General features: G+C 41.4%; 1 protein-coding gene across 1 annotated transcript in view; it reads right to left on the bottom strand.

The window, feature by feature from the left end:
• Window positions 1-492: 492 nt before the first annotated feature.
• Window positions 493-22,816, bottom strand: part of TXLNG (taxilin gamma) — a 52,234-nt gene continuing 29,910 nt past the window's right edge. The window contains exons 4-10 of the mRNA XM_044764327.2: window positions 19,972-20,142; window positions 18,474-18,668; window positions 15,801-15,920; window positions 14,197-14,271; window positions 7,169-7,261; window positions 4,984-5,079; window positions 493-3,972 (exon numbers count right to left, since the gene is read on the bottom strand). Coding sequence (XP_044620262.1) covers window positions 3,670-3,972; window positions 4,984-5,079; window positions 7,169-7,261; window positions 14,197-14,271; window positions 15,801-15,920; window positions 18,474-18,668; window positions 19,972-20,142 — 1,053 coding nt within the window. The 3' untranslated portion in view covers window positions 493-3,669. The remainder of the gene's footprint in view (window positions 3,973-4,983; window positions 5,080-7,168; window positions 7,262-14,196; window positions 14,272-15,800; window positions 15,921-18,473; window positions 18,669-19,971; window positions 20,143-22,816) is intronic.

Genomic DNA, 22,816 nt, shown 5'->3' with positions numbered 1-22,816 from the left:
TCCACTAAGCCTAAAATACTTACTCGTACCTGACTTAGAGAAAAGCTTGCTGAGCCCTTACATTTGATTATATGTGCTTCAGTACTTTCTGCTCATCATCAGCTAAGATCCTTCCTGTGTGTATATACACAGACACCTATATGTACTTATTTTCCTGCTATTCAACTAGGTGCACCCTGGAATGTGCTAAGAGCAGCCAAGACTGGAGAAATCCACAGTCCTTGTTTTTTTTAAAACTTTGACAGCAGCTACACTGTAGAATTTTTCTAGAGTCATCTATTTAAAGAGGAAAAAAGGTACTGGCAGAGGTCTGGCTACGTAAAATGAGTCTTATGCCACCCAGGCAGAGGGTGGCCAGTGCACACTCATCCCTTCTTTCTTAAATCATACAAGAACCTTCTGAGGCCCAAAAAACCAACTATCTACAACTATCTTTGGACTTGATTTATACAATTAAGGTCACATGGGTAACAAAAGAATACACAGAAGCTGTTAAATTTATCATACATATTTACTTAATCTATACAGAATCGAGTAGATAAAATCAGATTCACATTAGTGAAAAATCTCTACAAAATGTCTTTGAAAAGCAAAACAAGACTGCCTCTTAACAATTCGTATCCTCATGAAAGACGTGGGCTGTAAAAATAAAGCAGTGTGTTTAGCACAAACTAGAAGATATCTGCATCATTTTTTTCACAGTTATTTCCATCTACAGTCTGAAAGAGGTAGATTTTTCTGCAACACCTGAGAATTGAATTGTGATAACCAGGTGTAATAAAGGCAGTTGCATAACATAACTAAACAATACTGGTCTCAAGACCGAGAAACGTACTCCTACAAGTCTGAGGATGAAATGGTCCATTATCCAAGACCCAAGTTTTCTCTCCTCCTGGAGTCTACTGCCACTATAAATAATACACATCAAGATTCCATGATGGTGCAACAAATGCAATTGAAGTGAATTCGACATTTAAACCTTTTCTGGGCCAGCCTAGTAGCGTTACAGTGTTCTAGAATGTGGTAGATACAGGGCGCGCTACAAAGCCACAACACTGGGCTGGTGAGGTGATTGCTTTAGGAGGGTGTCCACAGAGGGTCCCGTTTGTTTTCATTCACAGGGTAATGGGAGGAAAGATTCTGAAAGGACACCAAACGCATCCCACACAGAATCTATATCCTTTAAACACCATGATAGCATCTAGCTAAAAATACACAGTAAGCCAAAAGCAGCAGGCCAAGTACTGTTAATCACATTGCTTTATAAAGCCCTTGAAAATATGCAACATGTCCCAGATTTACAATCTTCCACGCAGGACAAGCACCACAAAGAAACGTGGTGGGCTACACAGACGGCTGAATAAAATGTTACGAGCTGTACGTCCAGCAGAGTTCTTGTGAAATGTGATCATTAGGACTAATTTTACCATAGATTATACTTTTGATATATACCTTCATTTCCTCTCGGGGAAATGAGTCCAGTATTTCACTTAGTAGTGGAAGGGGGTAGTTCTAAGAGGTTGTTGGAGGAGAGTATGTTTTTGCTTCCGACTCATTTTGACACAGTAATTACATAACCTACTTTGCGGATTTCCTTTCCTCCACTGTCTGGCCCCTTGATTAACATGACTGATGGTGGAAGCTTAGATATAATAATCCTCCACTCCAGGTGCTGTTTGTTATCTATTGGACAACTTTCAATTCTTTTCACCCCAGTTTAGACCATGAATGTGACAGGACTTTACAAATAAAACTTTAACAGAGAAAAAACCTTTTTAACTGGACAGAACAGTTTATTCAGCCCAGTAAGCAATTTAAGAAGTGTCAGTTTGATAGTTTTGCTCAGTGGAATGTGCTAGCATCAGTTCTAGTAGAGCCATTTTATTTCATAAAGTATTTCAATGCAAATTGTACCATGGAGAAAGTCAAAACTCATCAGTGCAGCCTGATTAACCATTTGCATAACTTAGCCACATTCAACATGATGAACAAATGAAAGTACGAATCCAGAAGTGATGTGCTTAATTGCCAAAGTTGCCCCATTCCGAGTGTAGAGACTTTGATAATACTGATTTTTTTCTTTAAAAAAAGTAGCTAAGAAAGAGACTGAAAGCATCAGGAAGAGGTACTACTTAACTCTGCCAAGTTGCCCTCAAATTAAAAATCTTGGTTCCACTCTTCCCGTTTTGGAAATGAAATCCGTTTCCGTTAGCATGATCCATAATTAAAATGCCCTTTTAAAAAACCTGGAGAACTGGGGCTGGCCCCGTGGCCGAGTGGTTAAGTTCGTGCGCTCCGCTGCAGGCGGCCCAGTGTTTCGTTAGTTCGAATCCTGGGCGCGGACACGGCACTGCTCGTCAGACCACGCTGAGGCAGCGTCCCACATGCCACAACTAGAAGGACCCACAACGAAGAATATACAACTATGTACTGGGGGGCTTTGGGGAGAAAGAGGAAAAAAATAAAATCTTTAAAAAAAAAACAAAAACCTGGAGAACTTTGTTGGTGGGACTCGGAAGAGGTGAACACCAACTTTCAAGCCAGACCTGAGCGCAGGGACCTCTGCTTAGTGAAAGCCACACATGAACTGACCCACATTGTCTTATGCTGACAAAACCGAGCAGCGACAGGTTCCCGTGGAAAGTGGGGCATGGGCACCCAAATCCTGGATTGAAAACCAACCCCACCAGCCTCCCCAGTAAGCATCCAGGTGGTCCAAAGTCACACACTGGTTCTACCCAACCAGAAACCACAGCAGCATGACTGGTTGTAGTCACATGAACGTTAGGCCTGTCTGTCCAGTGATTTACCTTTGCTTACAAGTGACACCTTTATGTACATATTCTGCCAAAACTTTGAAGAATTCAAGGCTTGTGACCATCTCAATTTGTCAAGTGATATAAATATTATCAAAAAGCTAATATGAGGGGCTGGCCCCGTGGCCGAGTGGTTGGGTTCGCGCGCTCCGCTGCAGGCAGCCCAGTGTTTCGTTGGTTCAAATCCTGGGTGCAGACATGGCACTGCTCATCAGGCCACGCTGAGGCGGCGTCCCACATGCCACAAGTAGAAGGACCCACAACGAAGAATATACAACTATGTACCGGGGGGCTTTGGGGGGGGGGGGAATAAAATCTTTAAAAAAAAAAAAAAAAGCTAATATGAATCAAATATGCTATGCTTGTTTCTGACCCAACCCTAGAATTTTACTTTTACTTTGCATTTAAATGGACTATTAGACAAAACTAATCATCTTGCTATTTTTTTTTGTTTGAATAATGGGGGGGCCAGGGCGTTTAAATGAGTATTATTTTCACATTAAGGAACCGTTATCAGAACAAAGCTCCCTTGTAATGGTCGGCCCTATCTTGAGTGAAATTTTCATTAGGCTAATTCTGTGCAAGGAGTAGGGAAGCAAGGACAAGGCAGTGACCACATGCATTCCAATGAAGGGGGACGAGGCAGATGTGCAACACAGCTGAGGAATTTGTATCGAGTAAAACTATTCAGAACTGCTAAGCAGCCTCCTGTACCACATAAGTCCAGTAGTTCTAAGAAAATACAGATATGGTAGAAAAAGTAAGAAAATTTTCACCACAAAACCAATAGTTACTACTAACAGAGAAAGTTATACACAAAATATAGCTCTCAGTACAGTGCTCACGCTTCATCTCAGTCAACTGACTCGATGCCTGGCCCAGTGCCCAGGGACGCGGCCTGGAGCACAGCCTCCAGCGGGGCTCGGAGCGCCCTGGCGGAGGCAGTGTTCAGCTCCCCGGGAGAGGCCAGGGCGGCGCACGGCTGGATCCCGGGCGGGGCTAGGTCCGCCCCCGCCACCCTCCCCGAGGCCTGCTCCTTCAGGACCTCCACCTTCTCGTTGAGCTCATTCCTTTCCGTCTGAAGAGCCCTGCACAGCTTCTCTAACCGTTCCAGTTTTATTTGAAAGGCCTTGTATTCTTTATCTCGGACAGTTTTCTGCAAGATTAAAAAGAAAAAATTATGTGACCTTGCTGAATACGAATCAGGTTCCTGGATACAAAAAACTTATCCTGAGCCATACTGGAAACTACTTGTTTAATCGCCTGTCGAACATGTTCCATTTCTTCCAACACCTCCTAAGGTTCTAGCTAGCTGCAGTTGTGCACACGTCTATGGACACCACGTAATTTCCAACGCAACGAACACTGTCCCCACAGTGACAGGATCAAATTCCCTCCTTGTTGTTTTTCTTAAAAACCATAACCACTTTGTAAAACATTTTGTACTGATGAAATACTAAGGAAATTCAAGATACTCATCACAAAGACTAGCAGATAGAAAATTAAGGGCCTGATAAAAAATGGAAAAGGACTCATTTCTACAGAAATTCTGTTTTACCAAATTTTAGATAAGAACAATATTCAAGGTGTGAAACTTGAGTTTGCAAACAATACATTTCAGCTTTCTAAGACTAGCAAAAAGTACTCTGCTGCCGTTGTGAAGAGACTTGAGGCAAAAAGGCAGGCACCTGAGTGGCTCGCCTGTGCGCCCTCACTGGGCAGTCGATCGGTGAGGCGGGGCGCTGCACCAGAGGTGGCAGCGCCACCTGCATGCTTGTTAGAAAGGCAGTCTCCAACCCCACGCCAGACCTAGTGCATCAAACTCGGGGCGGGGGTGCTTAGCAATCCTGGTCTTATGGAGCTGGAGTTTGATGCAAGCTCAAGCTTGAGAAACCGCTGCTGGAGAAGGATGCAAAATCCAGATGCTTTACAGCCATCTCCAACACATGCCTGGGTAGCAGGAACCTGGACACCTCAGCAGGGACCCCGCACCATCAATGCAACTTACTGCCAGGAAAGCCAGAGTCTCCTTAGCAATCCCCCGCCCCCAGCTCTGGCCGGAGTCCTCAGCGATTGCGGTAGTGTCACAACTCCCGTCCCCTGCCCTGTTCAGTGCCTGAACTTCAGGAGTCCCCATGACACACGGCAACCAAGGGAACCCCCTCACCTCCTCAGCCATCTGCAGAAGTGCCTTGTTATTGTTTTCCCATTTGGTCCGCCATATTATTGTTTCTTTTTCCAGTTTCTTAATTTTCTTTGTCATCTGTGAATCAACACAATTACAAGTTTAAATTATAAGTTCCACTTGTTATCTCTACGCCCTGGCCCACCACAAAGCAGTCTGAATGTTCCTCCTGCCCCCTGCCCTGCCCATGCCTCGCTCAGCAGACAGCTGTGCCTGTGAGGAGCAGAGCTTATCCCAAAGCTCCTGGGCGGCAGCAGCAGGGACCGAAGTTGGGGCTTCCTATTATGAGAAAAACAGATGCCATCTCATGGATTTCAGAAGCGGCAGCACATGGAGGAAACTGTCAGACAGCACACCCTGAACTCTCAGGTAAGGCTGGAGTGCATCTTCCATTCCAGCCGAGGGGAGCAAGAGACAAGCCCTCCTTCTGCCCAAGTTGCAGGGAAAAATGCCCATGTTCTTGACTCTTCTGCCCATTAAACGAATTCATGTGATTGCTGGGAAGATGGAGGTTTTCAGCCCCGCCAGCGATTAAGAACTGGTACTCTACCACAACCTCCGAGACCACATCAGTCTCAGAAGTAGAGGCAGTGTAATTTAGGTGAGACTCCCGCGACCAAGAAAAGGGAATAGTACTAAGTCCTTAGCTTTGGTCATCCTCACAACTCATAAGACTTCAGATTTTGCTGAAGATAAAATGGGTCCAAAAATAAGGGGAATGCTCTATGCTATAAGAATCCAGTTTTCAGAAATTCAGAAGGAAATTTATCTCTGCTTGTCAGTGAGCCCCGTTTTCAAGATTCCTTTATGCACTGTCGACTGTGCCCCAGCTCTGAGCCCAGCTGGGGCACTTAGCCAGGCGCTGTAAAGGGAAACAAGGGTAAGACAGAGCCAGTGCGCTGTGCTATGGGTAATCACCCACAAACCACACCACAAGACAGAGTGGGACAAAGGCCGTGGGAAGAGTTCATGGAAGGATCTGGGTTGAGTGCTGACCGAAGTGATCTCTGTAGCCACTAGCAGAGAGGAACGTGTTCTAGTCCAGAGGAGTCTCCAGGATGGTGAACTGGGGAGTCCCTGTCTCCAACTCTGTTCAGCCTCAACAGCGCACGTGTGCTGGAGCCCAGCGAAGGTGTTTACTGTGCACGAGGGTTCCCCGACTGGAGCCTCAGCTGAGAGGACCGGCAGGCAGAACCAATCTGCTGCTCACTGAATTCTCCAGATTACTGGGTCTAAAAATACCTGAAGGTGGTAATTTGAGCACTTAACATGGCCAAGAGCTGTCTGAAATACTCTATTTTGTTATTTTTCACGAGGAAGGAACAGAAAGACACAGAAAGGTTAAACAGTTTGTCCATGGTCACACGTTATATGATGCAACTGGGATATTACCCCAGAGCACACACTCCCGGCCACTACGTAAGATCTAGTCAGTCATGACTACCATCTAGTGAATACTTACCAAGGGCCAGACACTGCTGTACTTCTCCCCAGCCCACCAGCATGTTTAACAAGCCCCCATTTTAATGGGCTATGCCAAGTAAAATGAGGATGAATGGATGGATAGATGCATGCAGATGTATGTACTTTGATTCTTGGCTTGTCATCAAGGATATCTTTTTCCTTAACGTAAACAGAAAAATGAAACACAAGCCAAAGAAGTGGTTTGGTTGAGGGAGAAAGAATTCAGTGGGAGTACAGTTAAGAGAAAAAGAAAAGCTAAAAAAGACAAACACCTATCTATCTATCTATCTATATATATATAAACCAACTAAAATATGTAATTACTGTCCCAGGCTTGGGTGTCTTTAAATAATTTAATCTTCAAGGACACAGAGCTTCATGAAAGGGGGGGAGGGAACCACCTGAAATGAATAAAACAAAAGACACAACAAGCAAAACAGAAACCACTTTATTTCTAACAACAAATTGTATTTAATAGAAGAATTCACTTTACTAAGGATGGAATTTTAAGAGCATTAGGTCACCAGCTATGTGAGATACACTGAGGGCAAAATGACCAAATATGATGCCACTGGAAGACCAGAAAAGATGACATGCAGACAGTACCATACCAACACGAACTCACCCAAGGAGTGAGCATGCTTCAATAGCTTCTTACATAAATTCCCTTTTAGGTAACACTCTACTAAAAATATGCAAATACCTTTTCCATTTCCTGCCGGAAGGTTGTAAACAGTTCATTGCTTTTTGCCATGGTAGTCTGGAATTCTTCAAACTTATCCATATAAAGAGAAAGCTACAGAGAAAAAGTATGAAATATTCTGAGCTCCAGGCAAACAATTTAAAATCCCAAGACTTTCAATAAGAACATAATATAGTTAAACATTAGTTGGTTGTTATAAGCAACAGAAACAACAAATGCACACCCGACCTTTGGCAAGCACGCACAGATGGCTGAAGTTCTAATAACCCACTGAAAGGCAAGGAAACCAAGGACATTTTGCTGACTTACCCATCTTTAGATGTATTTAAAATGTACAAATATTTCCCAGCTCCATTCCACCAACTGTATAAAAACTGAAAGGCAGGATAGAGCTGTAAATTTCATACCATTAATCCTTTATGAACTACACCCTCTCCTTTATTTGAAAAATTGTCCTTGGAAGAAGACCATTCTTTTAGAATACTATCTGCATAGTTCTTAGCTTGCTATCTCTTTCCTTAACATAGGCAGGAAAATGAAACAGAAGCCAAAGAATCGGTTTTGTTGGAGGAGAAAGAATTCAGTGGGAGTAAGGTTAAGAAAAAAAGAAAAGCTAAAAGAGGTAGAAACTGATTTTTCTTTTAACTCCTTCCCTAAAGAAATTTCGATTCTAGCTGAGAAAAGAATGCTAACCGACAAGCCAGGCAAAATACAGAACATGGAGTCACCTTGTTTTCCCCCGCTAGAATGGTTCAGAGATGTCAGGGGGAGACACACCAGGGGTCAGAATAGAACAGTTAGGGAAAAGTTTATGTGGGCGGGGCCTGAGCTGGGCTCAAGGGTAGGCTGAATTATTTCATTTTTAGACCAGGAGGGGACCCTTTAGAGCCCATCTAACGTAATTACATTATTTTCAGGATGAGGAAACAGGCCCAGAGGAATAAAGCATTTTGCTCAAGATCACACAATACACATAAGGAAAGAAGAGAAGAACAAAAGATCACCAGAGGCCAAGAAATAGCATAAGTGATGCCTTTCCACTTCCACTAGTGTTGTATGAGGAATACTCAACAGACCCACATGGGGAGGGGGTCGGACAAGACATGATGGAACCAGCCCATCCACAGTCCTCGGGTGGGATGGGCCACGTGGGAAGCACTTCTATTGGAAGCAAGCTCTGCTGCAGCACGTGGGAGGGAGAAGGAGGCTGAGAGCAGTGTTACCAGTGACAACAGGCTAGAAGAGCCGACTGTAAGAGAGCCAAAGCACGCCTGCAGAAAGGTGAGGGCAAGGGCGAGGAGGAGCAGAAACCCAGGGGCAAACGAGAGAAGAACGCAGAGGACTTAGGAGCTGCCTGCAGAGGGGCACACCCTGACGGCGCCTGAGGCTGCTGGCCTGGAGTCGGAAACAATGATGGTGCTCAGGCAGAATCAAGGAGCAGCTGTGGCACTTGAGAGTGATTAGAAGCTGGGGCAGTTTTAGCATGGTCCATCTTTACTGAAGATGGAACATCCAGGTAGACTGTCCCACCTGAGAGTTCATGCTGGCCCACACTGGGCAGTTCATAAGCAGCAACTACCCTCACACCTGGACTGATGTGGCTGGATTACAAAACATGGGTCAAGACACACCAGTAAGACCATGAGATCATCAACAAATCCTGGAAACTGACATGGTAAGAGAACAGAATGAGACCAACTCTTGGGAAAGACATCCATATTTAGGGGGCAGGAAAAGGAAGAAGTGACAGCAAAGGAAATAAACTGATGATCAGATGACATGACCCAGGGTGACAGAGATGACAGACAAACCGAAGTTGCACTGATAATGACAATGAATCGGAGCTGCCTGTGAGGTTGGTAGAAGGGCCCTCTGGTGGCTCACACTGAAGAGTAAGCCATGACTCCCACATTAAAAAGTCCATCTTCCAAAGCCATATACTGTTGGCCCTCCGTATTGGCGGATGTGAAACCCGCGGATATGCAGGGCCAATTGTATTCACTGCACTATGCCATCTTATATAAGGGATTTGAGCATCCACAGATTTTGGAATCCAGAGGGTTCCTGGAACAAATCCCCATTGGATACCGAGGGACAACTGTATAGACTTTTTATACCTTTTCCACATGGATACTCTTCTCCATTTATATGGACAACTGAATTTATAGGGCTAATAAGGGGCTCAAATTTCCTAAAAGCATTCTAGCACAAGAATAACTTATGGTTGAAAGTTCAAAAGACTTCTTGAATTTTCATTCTAAGTTAGGCTAGCTTTATAGGAAATGAGTACCACCACATTGTAAAAATGTGCCCAAAGACAAATAGCACTTAAAAGAAGTGCTCATAAAGAATTAGACCAGCCTCCAATAGGCACATGAAAAGATGCTCATCATTGCTGATCATCAGGGAAATGCAAATCAAAACTACACTAAGATATCACCTTACACCCATTAGAATGACAAAAATATCTAAAACTAATAGTAACAAATGTCGGAGAGGTTGTGGAGAAAAAGGAACCCTCATACACTGCTGGTGGGAATGCAAACTGGTGCAGCCACTATGGAAAACAGTATGGAGATTCCTCAAAAAATTAAAAATAGAACTACCATACGATCCAGCCATCCCACTACTGGGTATTTATCCAAAGAGCTTGAAGTCAGCAATCCCAAAAGTCCTATGCACCCCAATGTTCATTGCAGCATTATTTACAATAGCCAAGACATGGAAGCAACCTAAGTGCCCACCAACAGACGAATGGATAAAGAAGATGTGGTACATATATACAATGGAATACTACTCAGCTGTAAAACAGAACAAAATCATTCCATTTGCAATAACATGGATGGACCTTGAGGGAATTATGTTAAGTGAAATAAGCCAGCGAGAGAAGGATAATCTGTGTATGACTCCACTCATATGAGGAATTTAAAATTATGGACTAAGAACAGTTTAGTGGATACCAGGGGAAAGGTGGGGTGGGGGTGGGCACAAAGGGTGAAGTGGTGCACCTACAACACGAATGACAAACATTAATGTACAACTGAAATTTCACAAGATTGTAACCTATCATTAACTCAATAAAAAAAAAAAAGAAAAAAGAAAAAAAAAATATTATTAAAAAAAAAAATTAGGGGCTGGCCCCGTGGCCGAGTGGTTAAGTTCGCGCGCTCTGCTGCAGGCAGCCCAGTGTTTCGTTGGTTCGAATCCTGGGCACGGACATGGCACTGCTCATCATACCACGCTGGGGCAGTGTCCCACATGCCACAACTAGAAGAACCCACAACGAAGAATATACAACTACGTACCGGGGGGCTTTGGGGAGAAAAAGGAAATAATAAAATCTCTAAAAAAGAAAAAAAAAAAAAATTAGGCCAGCCTCCAAATATCAGTGCATTTTAGAACTAATTTAGAATCCTTATATTAAAGAAACTTATCATATAATAAACTTTGAAAATGAATAATATTTTTCAAAAGAAAGTAATCTAATAAACTCAAAAAGGGTGGATTATAGGTACAAATGCCTAACTTCATCTATACATGAAAACATGGGAAGTCCTTTCTTTACTTTTTCTTTGAGTGGGGAGGCAGCATCTGCCACCTTTACTCCACAAAAGGCAACCACAGAGAAAGACTGCATTAGGACAAACTTAAGAGGGCTGAATTGAAAAGTAGGAAGGCAACAAAGAGAAGCCAGACCCAGATGGCTTCATGGGGTGGATTCTACCAATAGTCAAAGAAGAATTAATGCCAATTCTTCTCAAACTCTTCCAAAAAACTGAAGAGGAGGGAACACTCCCAAACTCATTCTACAAGGCCAGCATTACCCTGATACCAAAGCCAGATAAAGATACTATAAGAAAACTACAGGGCAACATCCCTGATGAATACAGACATAAAAATTCTCAACAAAATACTAGCAAACTGAATTCAATAGCACTTTAAAAGGATCACACGCCATGATCAAATGGGATCCATCCCTGGAATGCAAAGATGGTTCAACATATGCAAATCAGTAAGTGTAATACACCACATTAATAGAATAGATGACAAGAATCATATGATCATCTCAACAGATGCAGACAAGGCATTTAACAAAATCCAACAATTGTTCAAAAATGCTTAGCAACTTAGTTATAGAAGGAACATACTTTAATATAATAAAGGCCATATACAACAGACCCACAGCTAACATCATACTCAACAGTGAAAGGTCCCTCTAAGATCAGGAACAAAACAAGGGTGGCCACTCTAACCACTTCTCTTCAGCACAGTACTGGAATTCCTAGCCAGAGCAATTAAGCAAGAAAAAGAAATAAAAGCCATCTAAATCAGAAAGGAAGAAGTAAAACTGCCTCTATTTGCTGATGACATGCTCTTATATATAGGAAATCCTGAAGACTTCACCAAAAAACTGTTGGAACAAATTCAGTAAAGTTTCAGGACACAAAATCAACATACAGAAATCAGTTGCGTTTCTATACACTAACAACAAAATATCTGAAAAAGAAATAAATAAAACAATCCTATTTACAATAGCATCAAAAGCAATAAAGAACTTAGGAATAAATTTAACCAAGGAAATGAATGATCTCTACCCTGGAAACTATAAGAACTGATGAAAGAAATTGAAGACAAAAAAAATGAGTGGAAAGATATCCCATGTTCACGGATCAGAAGAGTTAATATTGTTAAAATGTCCATCTATATATTCAATGCAATCTCTATCAAATCCCAATGGCATTTTTCACAGAACTAGAAAAAAAAATCTTAAAATTTATATAGAACCACAAAAGAGCCTGAATAGTCAAAGCAATCTTGAGAAAGAACAAAGCTGGAGGTGCTATGCTCCCTGATTTCAAACCATACTACAAAGTTAAAGTAATCAAAACAGTATGCTGCTGGCATAAAAAGAGACATAGATCAATGGAATAGAATTGAGAGCCCAAAAATAAATCCACACAAATATGGTTAAATAATATTTGACAAGGGAACCAAGAATATTCAATGGGAAAAGGACAATCACTTCAATAAATGATGCTGGGAAAACTGGATAACTACATGCTGAAGAATGAAAATTGGACCCCTATCTTACAGCACTCACAAAAATTAACCTGAAATGTATTATGGATTTAAATTCAAGACCTAAAACTGTAAAACTCTTAGAAGAAAAGATAGGTAAAAAACTCCTTGACTGTGGTCTCAGCAATGATTTTTTGGATATGACACCAAAAGCACCAGCAACAAAAGCAAAAATCAAGAAGTGGGAGTACATCAAACTAAAAAGCTTCTGCACAGCAAAAGATACAATCAACAAAATGAAAAAGCAACCTACGGAATGGGAGAAAATATCTGCAAACCACACATCTGAAAAGGAGCTAATATCCAAAATATATAAGGAACTCATACAACTCAACAGCAAAAAACCAAACAATCCAATTAAAAAATGGGCAAAGGACCTGAACAGACATTTTTCCCAAGTTGACATACAAATGGCCAACAGGTACATGAAAAGACGCTCAACATCACTTATCACCAGGGAAATGCAAATCAAAACCACAAAGAGAAGTAACCTCACACTTGTTAGGATGATTATTATCAAAAAGACAAGAGATAACAAGTGTTGATGAGGATGTGGAGAAAAGGGAACTCTCGTGCACTGTTGGTGGGAATGGAAATTGGTGCAGCCACTGTGGAAAACAGTATGGAGGGTTCTCAAAAAATTAAAAATAGAACTATCATATGATCCAGCAATTCCATTTCTGGGAATATATCCAAAGGAAAGGAAATCACTATCTCAAAGAGATATCTGCACCCCTGTGTTCATTGCAGCATTATTCACAAAAGCCAAACATGGAAACAACCTAAGTGTTTATTGATGGATGAATGGATAAAGAAAATATGGTGTATGTATATTATCATATACATGGACTATTATCATGTGGACTATTATCAGCCACAAAAAAGAAGCAAATCTTGGGGCCGACCCAGTAGTGTAGTGCTTAATTTGCGCCCTCCGCTTCAGTGGCCTGGGGTTTGTGAATTCGGATCTCAGGCGCAGACCTACACACCACTCATCAGTCATGCTGTGGTGGCATCCCACATGCAGAATAGAGGAAGACTGACACAGATGTTAGCTCAGGGACAATCTTCCTCAACAAAAAAAAAAAGAAGAAGAAGAAAATCTTCCCACTTGTGACAACATGGATGGACCTTTAGGGCATTACACTAAGTGAAATAAGTCAGAGAAAAACAAATACCATATGATCTCACTTACATGTGGAACTCATAGAAACAGAGTAAAATGGTGGTTGCCAAGGGCTAGGGGTTAGGGAAAATGGGGAGATGTTGGTCAAATGGCACAAACTTTCAGGTATAATATGAAAAAGTTCCAGGGATCTGACGTACAGTATGGTGACTGTAGTTAATAATACTGTATTGGATACTTGAAAAGAAGAAAAGTAGGGAAAGCCCCCAATAAACACTCCCCTCCACAGCTCTAGCTGGGAGTGGAACTGTATGGTCAATAGGCAGTTTTTAAAATAGGTTATATGCTCATAACACAAAATTCTAAAGATTTTAGGTTAAACTATATGAAATTGCCATTTTGTAGGTCAAAGAAGTCAAGTATCAGCAATTTCATGTGGCTCGACAATACAAAAGAACTAAAATCTGAAGATTTACCAATTTTTCTTTAGTTGAAAATTAGCTGACAAACATGGGAACAAACTGAGACGGGGGAAATACCTAGACTATTGGAAAGGGGACACGGCAGACAGAGTGACCAACCGTCCCAGTCTGCCTGAGACCTAAGTGTTTCCTGGAACACGGGACTTTGTGAAAACCAGGAAAGTCCTAGGCAAATCAGGATGGGTCGGTCACCCTAAACAGAGAGAAAGACTCCAGCAGGGACGCGTGATCTACTCTCAGTCTGGCTCCGGCTGCAGACACGCAAAAGCATCTTAAAGGGAGACGGCAAATGAAGCACAGACGTTTCTTACAAACCCTGCCATTCCCTGCTGTCCAGTTACCTGCTGTTTTAGCTGTACTTCTTGCTGTTTCATTTGTTCGTATTTGTGCCTCGATTCTGTTGCTTCTTTTAATAACTAGAAAACAGAAACAGTCTGGCAAAATACTAATAGTAATTACAAGTATGACTCCAATGTCAAATGACCAGATAGGCTTAATCCTTCCACTTATTCTTTTAGCAAGAACCACATGTCTATAGATGAAACAATGTTACATCAATTACCAATTACCTATATCTTCTATCTGTTTCACTTGTTAACACTTAAGAATGTAGAAATAATCTTTTATTGCTTAAGAAAAATACCCCGAAGGGCTAAAAATAGGTTTACAAAAGTCAGGGTAAATTGCTGTGTTTTAGATGAAAATAATTAGAAGTCTAATATTAGCAGAAAACATGGCTAGGAATCTTGACATTATCTGGGTGATTTAGAAAGCCCCTCTATTCCACAAGGGGCCAGATGACGCAGGGTGAAGGGTATGGAGCAAAGCCAGGAATTGAGGTCTGGTTTCTGATCACTTTTTAAAAAGCCGGGGAGAGGTGGATGGGAGTTTTAATTTAAATACTTGGGTTTTCAAGAAAATTATATAGTGAAGGTGCATAGTAGGCAGCTGTGAAATTCAGTCCCTGAAGTAAAATGGCACACACAGTCCAAATAAGCCTTGAAAAGTCCTTAAACCAACCAGAAAGCATACATGTGTAATATACACACGTCCATGTGTATATATGAAATTTATACTCCAGCTTTGGAAATGACAAGTGTCTTTTCAGTTATGCACAGGACAGTACTGCTGGTTCACGTGGAAGGACCATACTGTGTGAAAAAGGCATCTCTCTTAATCCCAGACTTACACTCAGCATGACTGTTCACATCTTGAGGGCCACCCGGGAACCAAGTCTTCATAACCAGCTCGCCCTGGGGCCTAGGCTACTTGAGTGAAGGCTGGATGAACAGTCTTCATTATGATAATCACTTTTCACTTTTATTATGTTTTTGGTTAAGCACGTATAGTTGAATTTGCATGTGTTAAATATACATACCCAATGAGATTCCACTGTATTCGCAATTACTGACAGGCAATATAATCTGAGCATACACTCTAGGAACAACGCTGAGTGATTAGGGGATAGAGAATTCTGTTAAAATTTTACCAGAAAATTATACCAGAGTAAATAAACAAAGTTTCCCTAGCTTCAAGTTACTTGTTTTAAAACAAATGTAACAATATATTAGGAGGTGCACGTTCCATATGCCCGGTATTAAGCGGAACCACTGAATTTAATGTGCTATATACTGGCATAATTCTTGAACTTGGTGGCCATTACCTAAGAAGTGAAATAAATATTCTAAGCACAGAAAAGTCAAATGAGTGCAGGTCTTTCCACTAACTTGGTCTCATCTCTCCAGTGTATCTTCTGCATAAAAAGTTAAATAGAAATAAAAAGCCGAATGCTTCCTAACACACACAAATGCCCTTCTCAGTCTATAGCAAAAAAGTAGTTAGCATGACCCAGGTGCTTCATTCAGTGTAGAATAAGTTTGAATGTTTTAAATGGCTTTGGTGCCAATTTTGGCACTACTTTCTCTGTTTAACAACTGGAACTTACAAATTCTCTCTCTCGTTGGTGCTTCTCGTCAGCTTCTTTGATGAGCTGTGTCGTCTGCTGCAGTTTGGCGTCCACAAGCTGCTGCTGCAGTTCCTTATGTTTGAACACTTTATCGATGTGCTATGGGAACAGTAAGATGTCTTCCATCACTTCATGAAAGGAGGGATGGTGACGAGGGGACATAACACACGTTACAAGACCTTCCCTACTATCCTGCCTTTGCTGCTAATACCACCACAGCTGCTAACACTGTGTCTCTCTGTCCCCGCACTTGCTTTACAGCACTTTGCAAATGCCCCTGCGGGAACGCAGCCCTCTCACTACCACCCTGTACCCCTCCCTTTCAGAGATGAGCCATCGAGCATGTCAGCAGGCCCGGCTTATACTTCCTATTTCTGCCCTACAATGAAAATGAGGCTCAAACCGTATGCAGAAAAAGATGGATATGGGGATTAAAGTGTTAAACCCGTACATCATACACAAAATTCCTGGATATCTTTTTCTGCCCATTAAATTTTCCCAAATTTCTCAGTTGGAGGCAGCATACTGTGATGGTACAAATGGCCTGGGGTCAAACCCTGACTAGTGTGTGGCCCCAGGCAAACCCCCCTCTGCTGAATCTCAGTTCCCTTGCCTATGGGGGATAAGCATACCTCCGTGCAGTTAGAAAAGCCAATGCACTGGTGACAATACGTGAGTGCCTGGCGCCTGGCACACATTAGACATTTGGTACAAGTTATTTCTTACTGTCATTTTCTCCAAATGAAATCGTTAAGTGGTTATTTACGTGCATTAAAGTAATAAGAACACCCCTTCTCACATGCAGAAAGAGTAACTCTTCCTGACCAAAGAAACAACATTTGATAATATTCAAAATAAGACTCACAAGTTCTGTGATTTAAACATATATAACTTTCAATTTTTCTACCTCTGTGATGTGGCAGAAACAACAAAATCCAAAGAATAATTTTAAGAAAATTGAGGGCTTTATAATCTAATAGAAAATTTATTCTCTAGGACAAAAAAAGTTTCTTCAATAACCCACTGAAAGAAAAAAAGAGAGAGAGAAAATGAAATCTTTATGTTAGAGACTTGAGGCATATCAACCAATGAAATGGATGGGCTTTATTTAGATCTTGATTTCAAATAGCTTTTTTTTTCCTTAAAAGGGGGGGGAGATAATCACAAAAATTTGAACAACGACTACACATTTAATACTAAATAATTTTATTGTTAATTTTTTAGGTGTGAAAATGACATTGTGGTTATGCTTTAAAAAGAATTCTTATCTTTTTGAGGGACATTCTCAAATATCTATGAATGGCATAATATGACACCTTGAATTTGCTCCAAAATAACCCAGGAGAAGGTGAAGGGAATACAGGAAACTGTGGTTTCATCTGCTGAAGCCAGGTGATATATTCTCGCTCCACTTTTAAGTTTGTAATTTTCCATAAGAAAAAGTAAAAAAACAGCAAAAGGCAGAGAGAATGATAAAAATAAAATCTTTTAAAAACCTTAACAGTTTTTGAAGGGCTGTATGTAAAACTCTAAATTAATATAATCTAAAGTTTGCCTTGCAAACTGGATACAAAAAACAACAGAGGCACCCCGATCTTTTCTGGTAATTTTAATCAGCTATTTTAACCTGTTTGTATAAGGGATACAACACACATAAAAGCACATGTATTACTAACATAAAGGCAGGGGAGGCAACATTTAAAACCCCAATGCCTCCATCCTGCCCATCTGACGTCTCAAAGTGAGGAACCTTTGAAAGCAGGCAATCACCTATTTGGTTTTTTTTTGGGGGGGGGGGTGGTGAGGAAGATTGGCTCTGACCTAACATCTGTTGCCAATCTTCCTTCTTTTGCTTGGGGAAGACTGTCCCTGAGCTAACATCCGTGCCAATCTTCCTCTATTTTGTACCTGAGATGCCACCACGGCACGGCTTGATGAGCTGTGTGTAGGTCCCTGCCTGAGATCCGAACCTGTGAACCCTGGGCCGCTGAAGCAGAGCGCGTGAACTCAACCACTACATCACCGGGCCAGCCCCTCACCTATTTGCTTTTAATCCAGACGCCCCCTCTGACCTTCCAGACTAGCTTGTGAAAGTCTTAGTTGGAGGCCCGTAACCAAGATCAGCAGCCATGGATCCGTCCAGCAAACTTTTTACTTCAATGGGTGTATGTATGAAGGTTTAGAAATAAGTTCTCTTTTTCTCCCCAGTAGTATAAAACTCCCATTTAAAAAAAAAAAAAATCTGAAACATAGGTGTAATGGAATGGTAGTAGAGACTGTACAGATTATCATACATGTCTGAAATATGGGGTATTTGGGGGCCAAACATTTATTATTAGCCTAGATACGAGGAAAAAAATCTGTATGCTAAATCACAATCTTCCAGTATCACATGGAAGACAAGTAGTATTTAACATGTCTCCAAGAAATTGCCTCACATACCAAAATCCACTGACTCCTGGGCCACTGAGTGATGATCCCAAAGAATCCTGCTCACGTGGTGGCTGAGGCTTATCCTAATAAATGCCCGACTTCTACTGCGCATATACAAAAGTTCTAAAACATCCTGTGACAATAGTTTTACTTTAGTAGTGAATGGTGAAAGTTCGTGCTAATAATGAGAAGCTGTCTAAACAAACAAAAGGTCTTTACCTCCTCCCTCAGTGCATACTGTTCAATGAGCTTCTTCAGCTTCTCTCCCAGTTCAATGTTTTCCTGGCGGAGTTTGGCGTTGTGTATGTCATGTTGTTCCAGCTGTGCTTGGATTTCATTCAAAGTAATTTGGAAGTGTGCAGTTGCTTCTTTACGTCTTTCTTCCTCCTCTCGTGCCTGCTGCATATTTTCTTCCTTATCATCCAAAATAATTTCTGTTAATGGCACAGACCTATAGATAAGACGCTCACAAAAGAAGCTGGTGCTATATGGGTTCATTTATTGCTGCCCCAAAGTGTTGCTTCTGAACTATAATTCCTTCCCTTTATCTATGACCAGAAGGCTCTCATTTAAAAGCAAGCAGCTTTTCCTAAACAGATAAGAGTACTCGGAGAGATACAAACTGCCCTGCTCTAAAATAAGTGCTAGGTGACCATTTAAAATTCACTATCTTGAAAGCTAAGCAAGGAGCTTCTCCACACAGCCAGCTCTCTCCACACAGTGTTCCCAAATACCCTCTTTGTTGGTTATGCAGGGGAGCATCTTCAATCAGCCTGAAGAGATAGATCCCTTCTTGCAGCTTACTTTCTGGGTCACACTTTCTACTCCCTAGAGGGCAAGGGACAAAAGGAATCTCTATCTTAAAAAGCTTACTTCCAACGCTTGCTAGGATACAGGTGCTAAAAGATCTTTACATGTCTAAATAGTCATCAGTCCAATTAAAATGGTGATTTACTATGGGGAAAAGATACCACCTACTTTAATTAATATCTAAATCCAAGGGTTCAAAAGCAAAGAAAAAAACTAATGGCTCCTGGAACAGGTGAAGATCCATTTCCGGAGTGCTCCTATATTCTAGGGCCTTGGGGCTTTGCTATGGTGGGGGAGTCTGACAAGAGACTCCGCTCAGTTGGAATCATACTGAAACAGTATATGAGGACAGGCCTGCCCCATGACTCTCCTCTTTTTCCTTCTTCCTCTGTTGGTACCAATTAATCTCTCTGGGTACCTGTGCCCTCTTCCTTTATAATCAGCAAGGTGTAAGTGCTATTCTAAAAGTACGTAGCAACCGGGTTGTTGGGGTGGGGCAACAGCAGTCTGACAATGCGGCCGACTCACAACCCTGGAGGAGCTCAGCGCGCAGTTTCCCTTCCCACACTCATTCTGCCCCAAGTCTGTTCCTACTCACTTCTTATTTCATGTCAGCTTCTCATACATGGTAATTAACCACATCAGTGCTCAGCAGAAAATTGGCAACTTTGAGTTTCCTAAGGCACGGCTCCAAGCAGGAGAGCTGTGGTCTAAACATCCACCTCATCTAGATTACCCACGACCAAGTGTGAGGCACGTTAAGAAGCATCAGCTCAGGCAAGCAAAATAGAAAGCAAGGTGGCATCTCTGTTTCCAAGTAGAGACAAGGATTTATTGCAAATAGGTACACAGTGATTATAAAATAAGCTGTCAGTTCCTCCTGAAAAGAGAAAATGAACCAACTGACCTTTAACGTCTTATTGTGACGCTGAAGCTCCCTACAAAGAGACTCTAGTTTGCTTCTTGCCAAGATAGCCTTGCTGTGTTCACTCTGCAAGTGAACTTTCTCCTTCACGATCTGGGCCTGTTTCTTCTGCAGAATCTTCATTTGCTTCTGAACATTCCTGCTCTCCTCCAGCTAAAATTAACAAGGAAGGATTACAGGAAGAGCTGCGGAACACATTTTAAAAACCAAATATTGCAGTATAATTGGTAAATTATTTCATGCCATGCTACTCTGCCAACTTTCTCTTTTCCACTTGTGACAGGAAAGTAAGCAAATAATTTAGGGTACGAAAAAAAGTCTTAATCTCAATTTTCTGATTTAAAAAACCTGATGTTTTTGGAAAACGTGTGTGTGTGTGTGTGAGGAAGACTGGCCCTGAGCTATCGTCTGTTACCAATCTTCCTCTTTTTGGTTGAGGAAGATTGTCGCTGAGCTAACATCTGTACCGATCTTCCTCTATTTTTATATGGGACACCGCTACAGTGTTGGCTTAATGAGCGGTGCTAGGTCTGCGCCTGGGATCCGAACCCGCGAACCTCGGGCCACAAAAGCGGAGCACGCAAACTTAACCACTATGCCACTGAGCCGGCCCTCAGAAAACTTTTTAGGACTCAACACCATCAAGTTTTACTTTTCTGAAAAACACGCATGGGCTACTTTATTGAAACAGTCCTCCGATTTAGAACTTAACAAACAGCACGCAGGATTCCTTGTGAGAGGGGAATCACTCCAATTTTAGTTTTGAAGTAAATGAGTTTATTTCAAGGTTAAATCAATACTAACAGATAAGATGGCAGCCCTAATGACCTTTTACTTGAAGGAGGAAATGATGCTGAGTCACAATTTTAAGAGCAAGAGTGACACCTTGTGGCCTATCAAAACATGCCAAGCATCTTAGAGGCAATATGTTTACAGCTATGAAAAACACTTTGACAGAAACTCCGGCCAGAAACATAATTTGGTTTTTGTATAATCCTTGTGTAAAGTAATCCTACTATGGCCTGTGGGCTGCAGCACGGTTCAAAGAGGCTGCCAGCTCTGCGCACAGTCTGTAACTCCACGGAGGGCTGAACTCACCCTGCCCTCCCGACTCAGGGGACCACGACCCTGAATCCTGGGTTGACCCCTGAATCCTGGGTTGACAACTCCTTTGCTCTCTTTATTTTATGTTATCTGTGTGCGGTCCTAAAAGAAATCGTTTTGGTTTTAGGTGTTTCGACTTTATTGTGGCTAGTGCAACTAAGGAACTGAATTTTTTATTTTCTTTAAATTAATTTAAGCTTAAGTAGCCACATGTGGCTAAGGGCTAGTGTTTTTGGACAGTACAGCTGTGGATTATATTGCTAGGACTCATCTAGATTGTTTGCATGTAGCTATAGATCAGGGGACAGCAAACTTTTTTCTGTAAAGGGCCAGAAAGTAAACATTTTGGGCTTTGCCAGCCACATACGGTGTCTGTTGCATTTTCTTCTTGTTCTAAACAACGCTTTAAAAATATAAAACCATTCTTAGCTTGTGAGCAGTACAAAAACAGGCCTCGCTGGATTTGGCCCACAGGTTGTATAATATTCTACTTTTTAAAAAATATACAAGACACAACACACTTTACTGATCCACTCTTTTGTCAATGGGCATCTGGGTTGTTTCCAGGTTTTATAACTCACAAAGATGTGAACATTCTCCTGTGTTTCCTGGTATACACCTGCAAGAATTTCTCTTGGGTACAAACCTAGAAGTGGGGTTGCTAGGCAATGATTTCTAAATGTTCTATTTCACATGGCAATGCCAAACTGTTTTCCAGAGTGGCTGGCAAATTTATTCTCCCATTAGCAATTTATAAGAGATCATGTAGATGCACATCCTCTCCAAAACTAAGCATGACGAGAACCTTTAATTTACGCCACAACAATGGGCATAAAATAGCATCTCACTGTAGTCCTTCCTGATCTGCATTTCCCTGATCACTAATCTCTCTGTATGTTTATGTACCTTTATGTTAAGATATCTCTTTATCTTTGTTTTTCCACGTCTATGAAATGCTCCTATGTGTCTCTTACCCAGCTTTCCACTGGGCTATATGTCATTTTTGTATTCACTTGTAGGTGTTCCTTCGATAGTCTCGATAGTAAATCTTCTGTTGGCTATATTTGTTGGAAATATGTTCTCCCCAGTTTGTAACGTGTCTTCTCACTTTCTTTTAAAGTGCTTCGATGAACAGAAAGTCTTAATCTCTATATAGCCAATTTTTGCAATCTTTTCTCTGATAGTGCTTTTTGTGAGGTAAGAAATCCTTAACCCAAGTTTGGAAAAATACTCACCTATTAATATATCTAAAAAAATCTAAATAATGCTTAAATTTTTAAAACTTAATTTTTGACATTTAACTCCTTAATCCACCAGGAATTGATCATTGTGTATGGTGTGTAAGGATCTAATTTCATTTTTTTCCATAAGGATATCCACTTTTTAAGTCCCATTAATTTCATGAGGATGGCAATTCTCCCCCAAATGCATCTATAGATTCCATGAAATGCTCTTCAAAATCCCCAAATGGTGTTTTTTCCCATGCAACTAATAAGTTGAATCTAAAATTTTATAGAGAGTAAAGAGCCAAGAACAGCCAAGATACTGCTGAGGAAAAACGCAGTAAGGAGAATACACCTACCCAACCAGATATCAAGATCGATCATTACGCTGTAATAGCCTACACAAACTGGGGAAGGAAGCGGGAAGAACAGCACTATAACGTACTTAAGGCTCATGTCACAGGCCTGATGGTGTTCACACTTAGAAAGTGAAATGTAAC

Source organism: Equus asinus, chromosome X (genome assembly GCF_041296235.1).
Source record: "Equus asinus isolate D_3611 breed Donkey chromosome X, EquAss-T2T_v2, whole genome shotgun sequence".
Taxonomy (NCBI): Eukaryota; Metazoa; Chordata; class Mammalia; order Perissodactyla; family Equidae; genus Equus; species Equus asinus.
The sequence above is the reverse complement of the archived record's forward strand: the minus strand, read 5'-3'. Positions and strand labels throughout refer to the sequence as shown.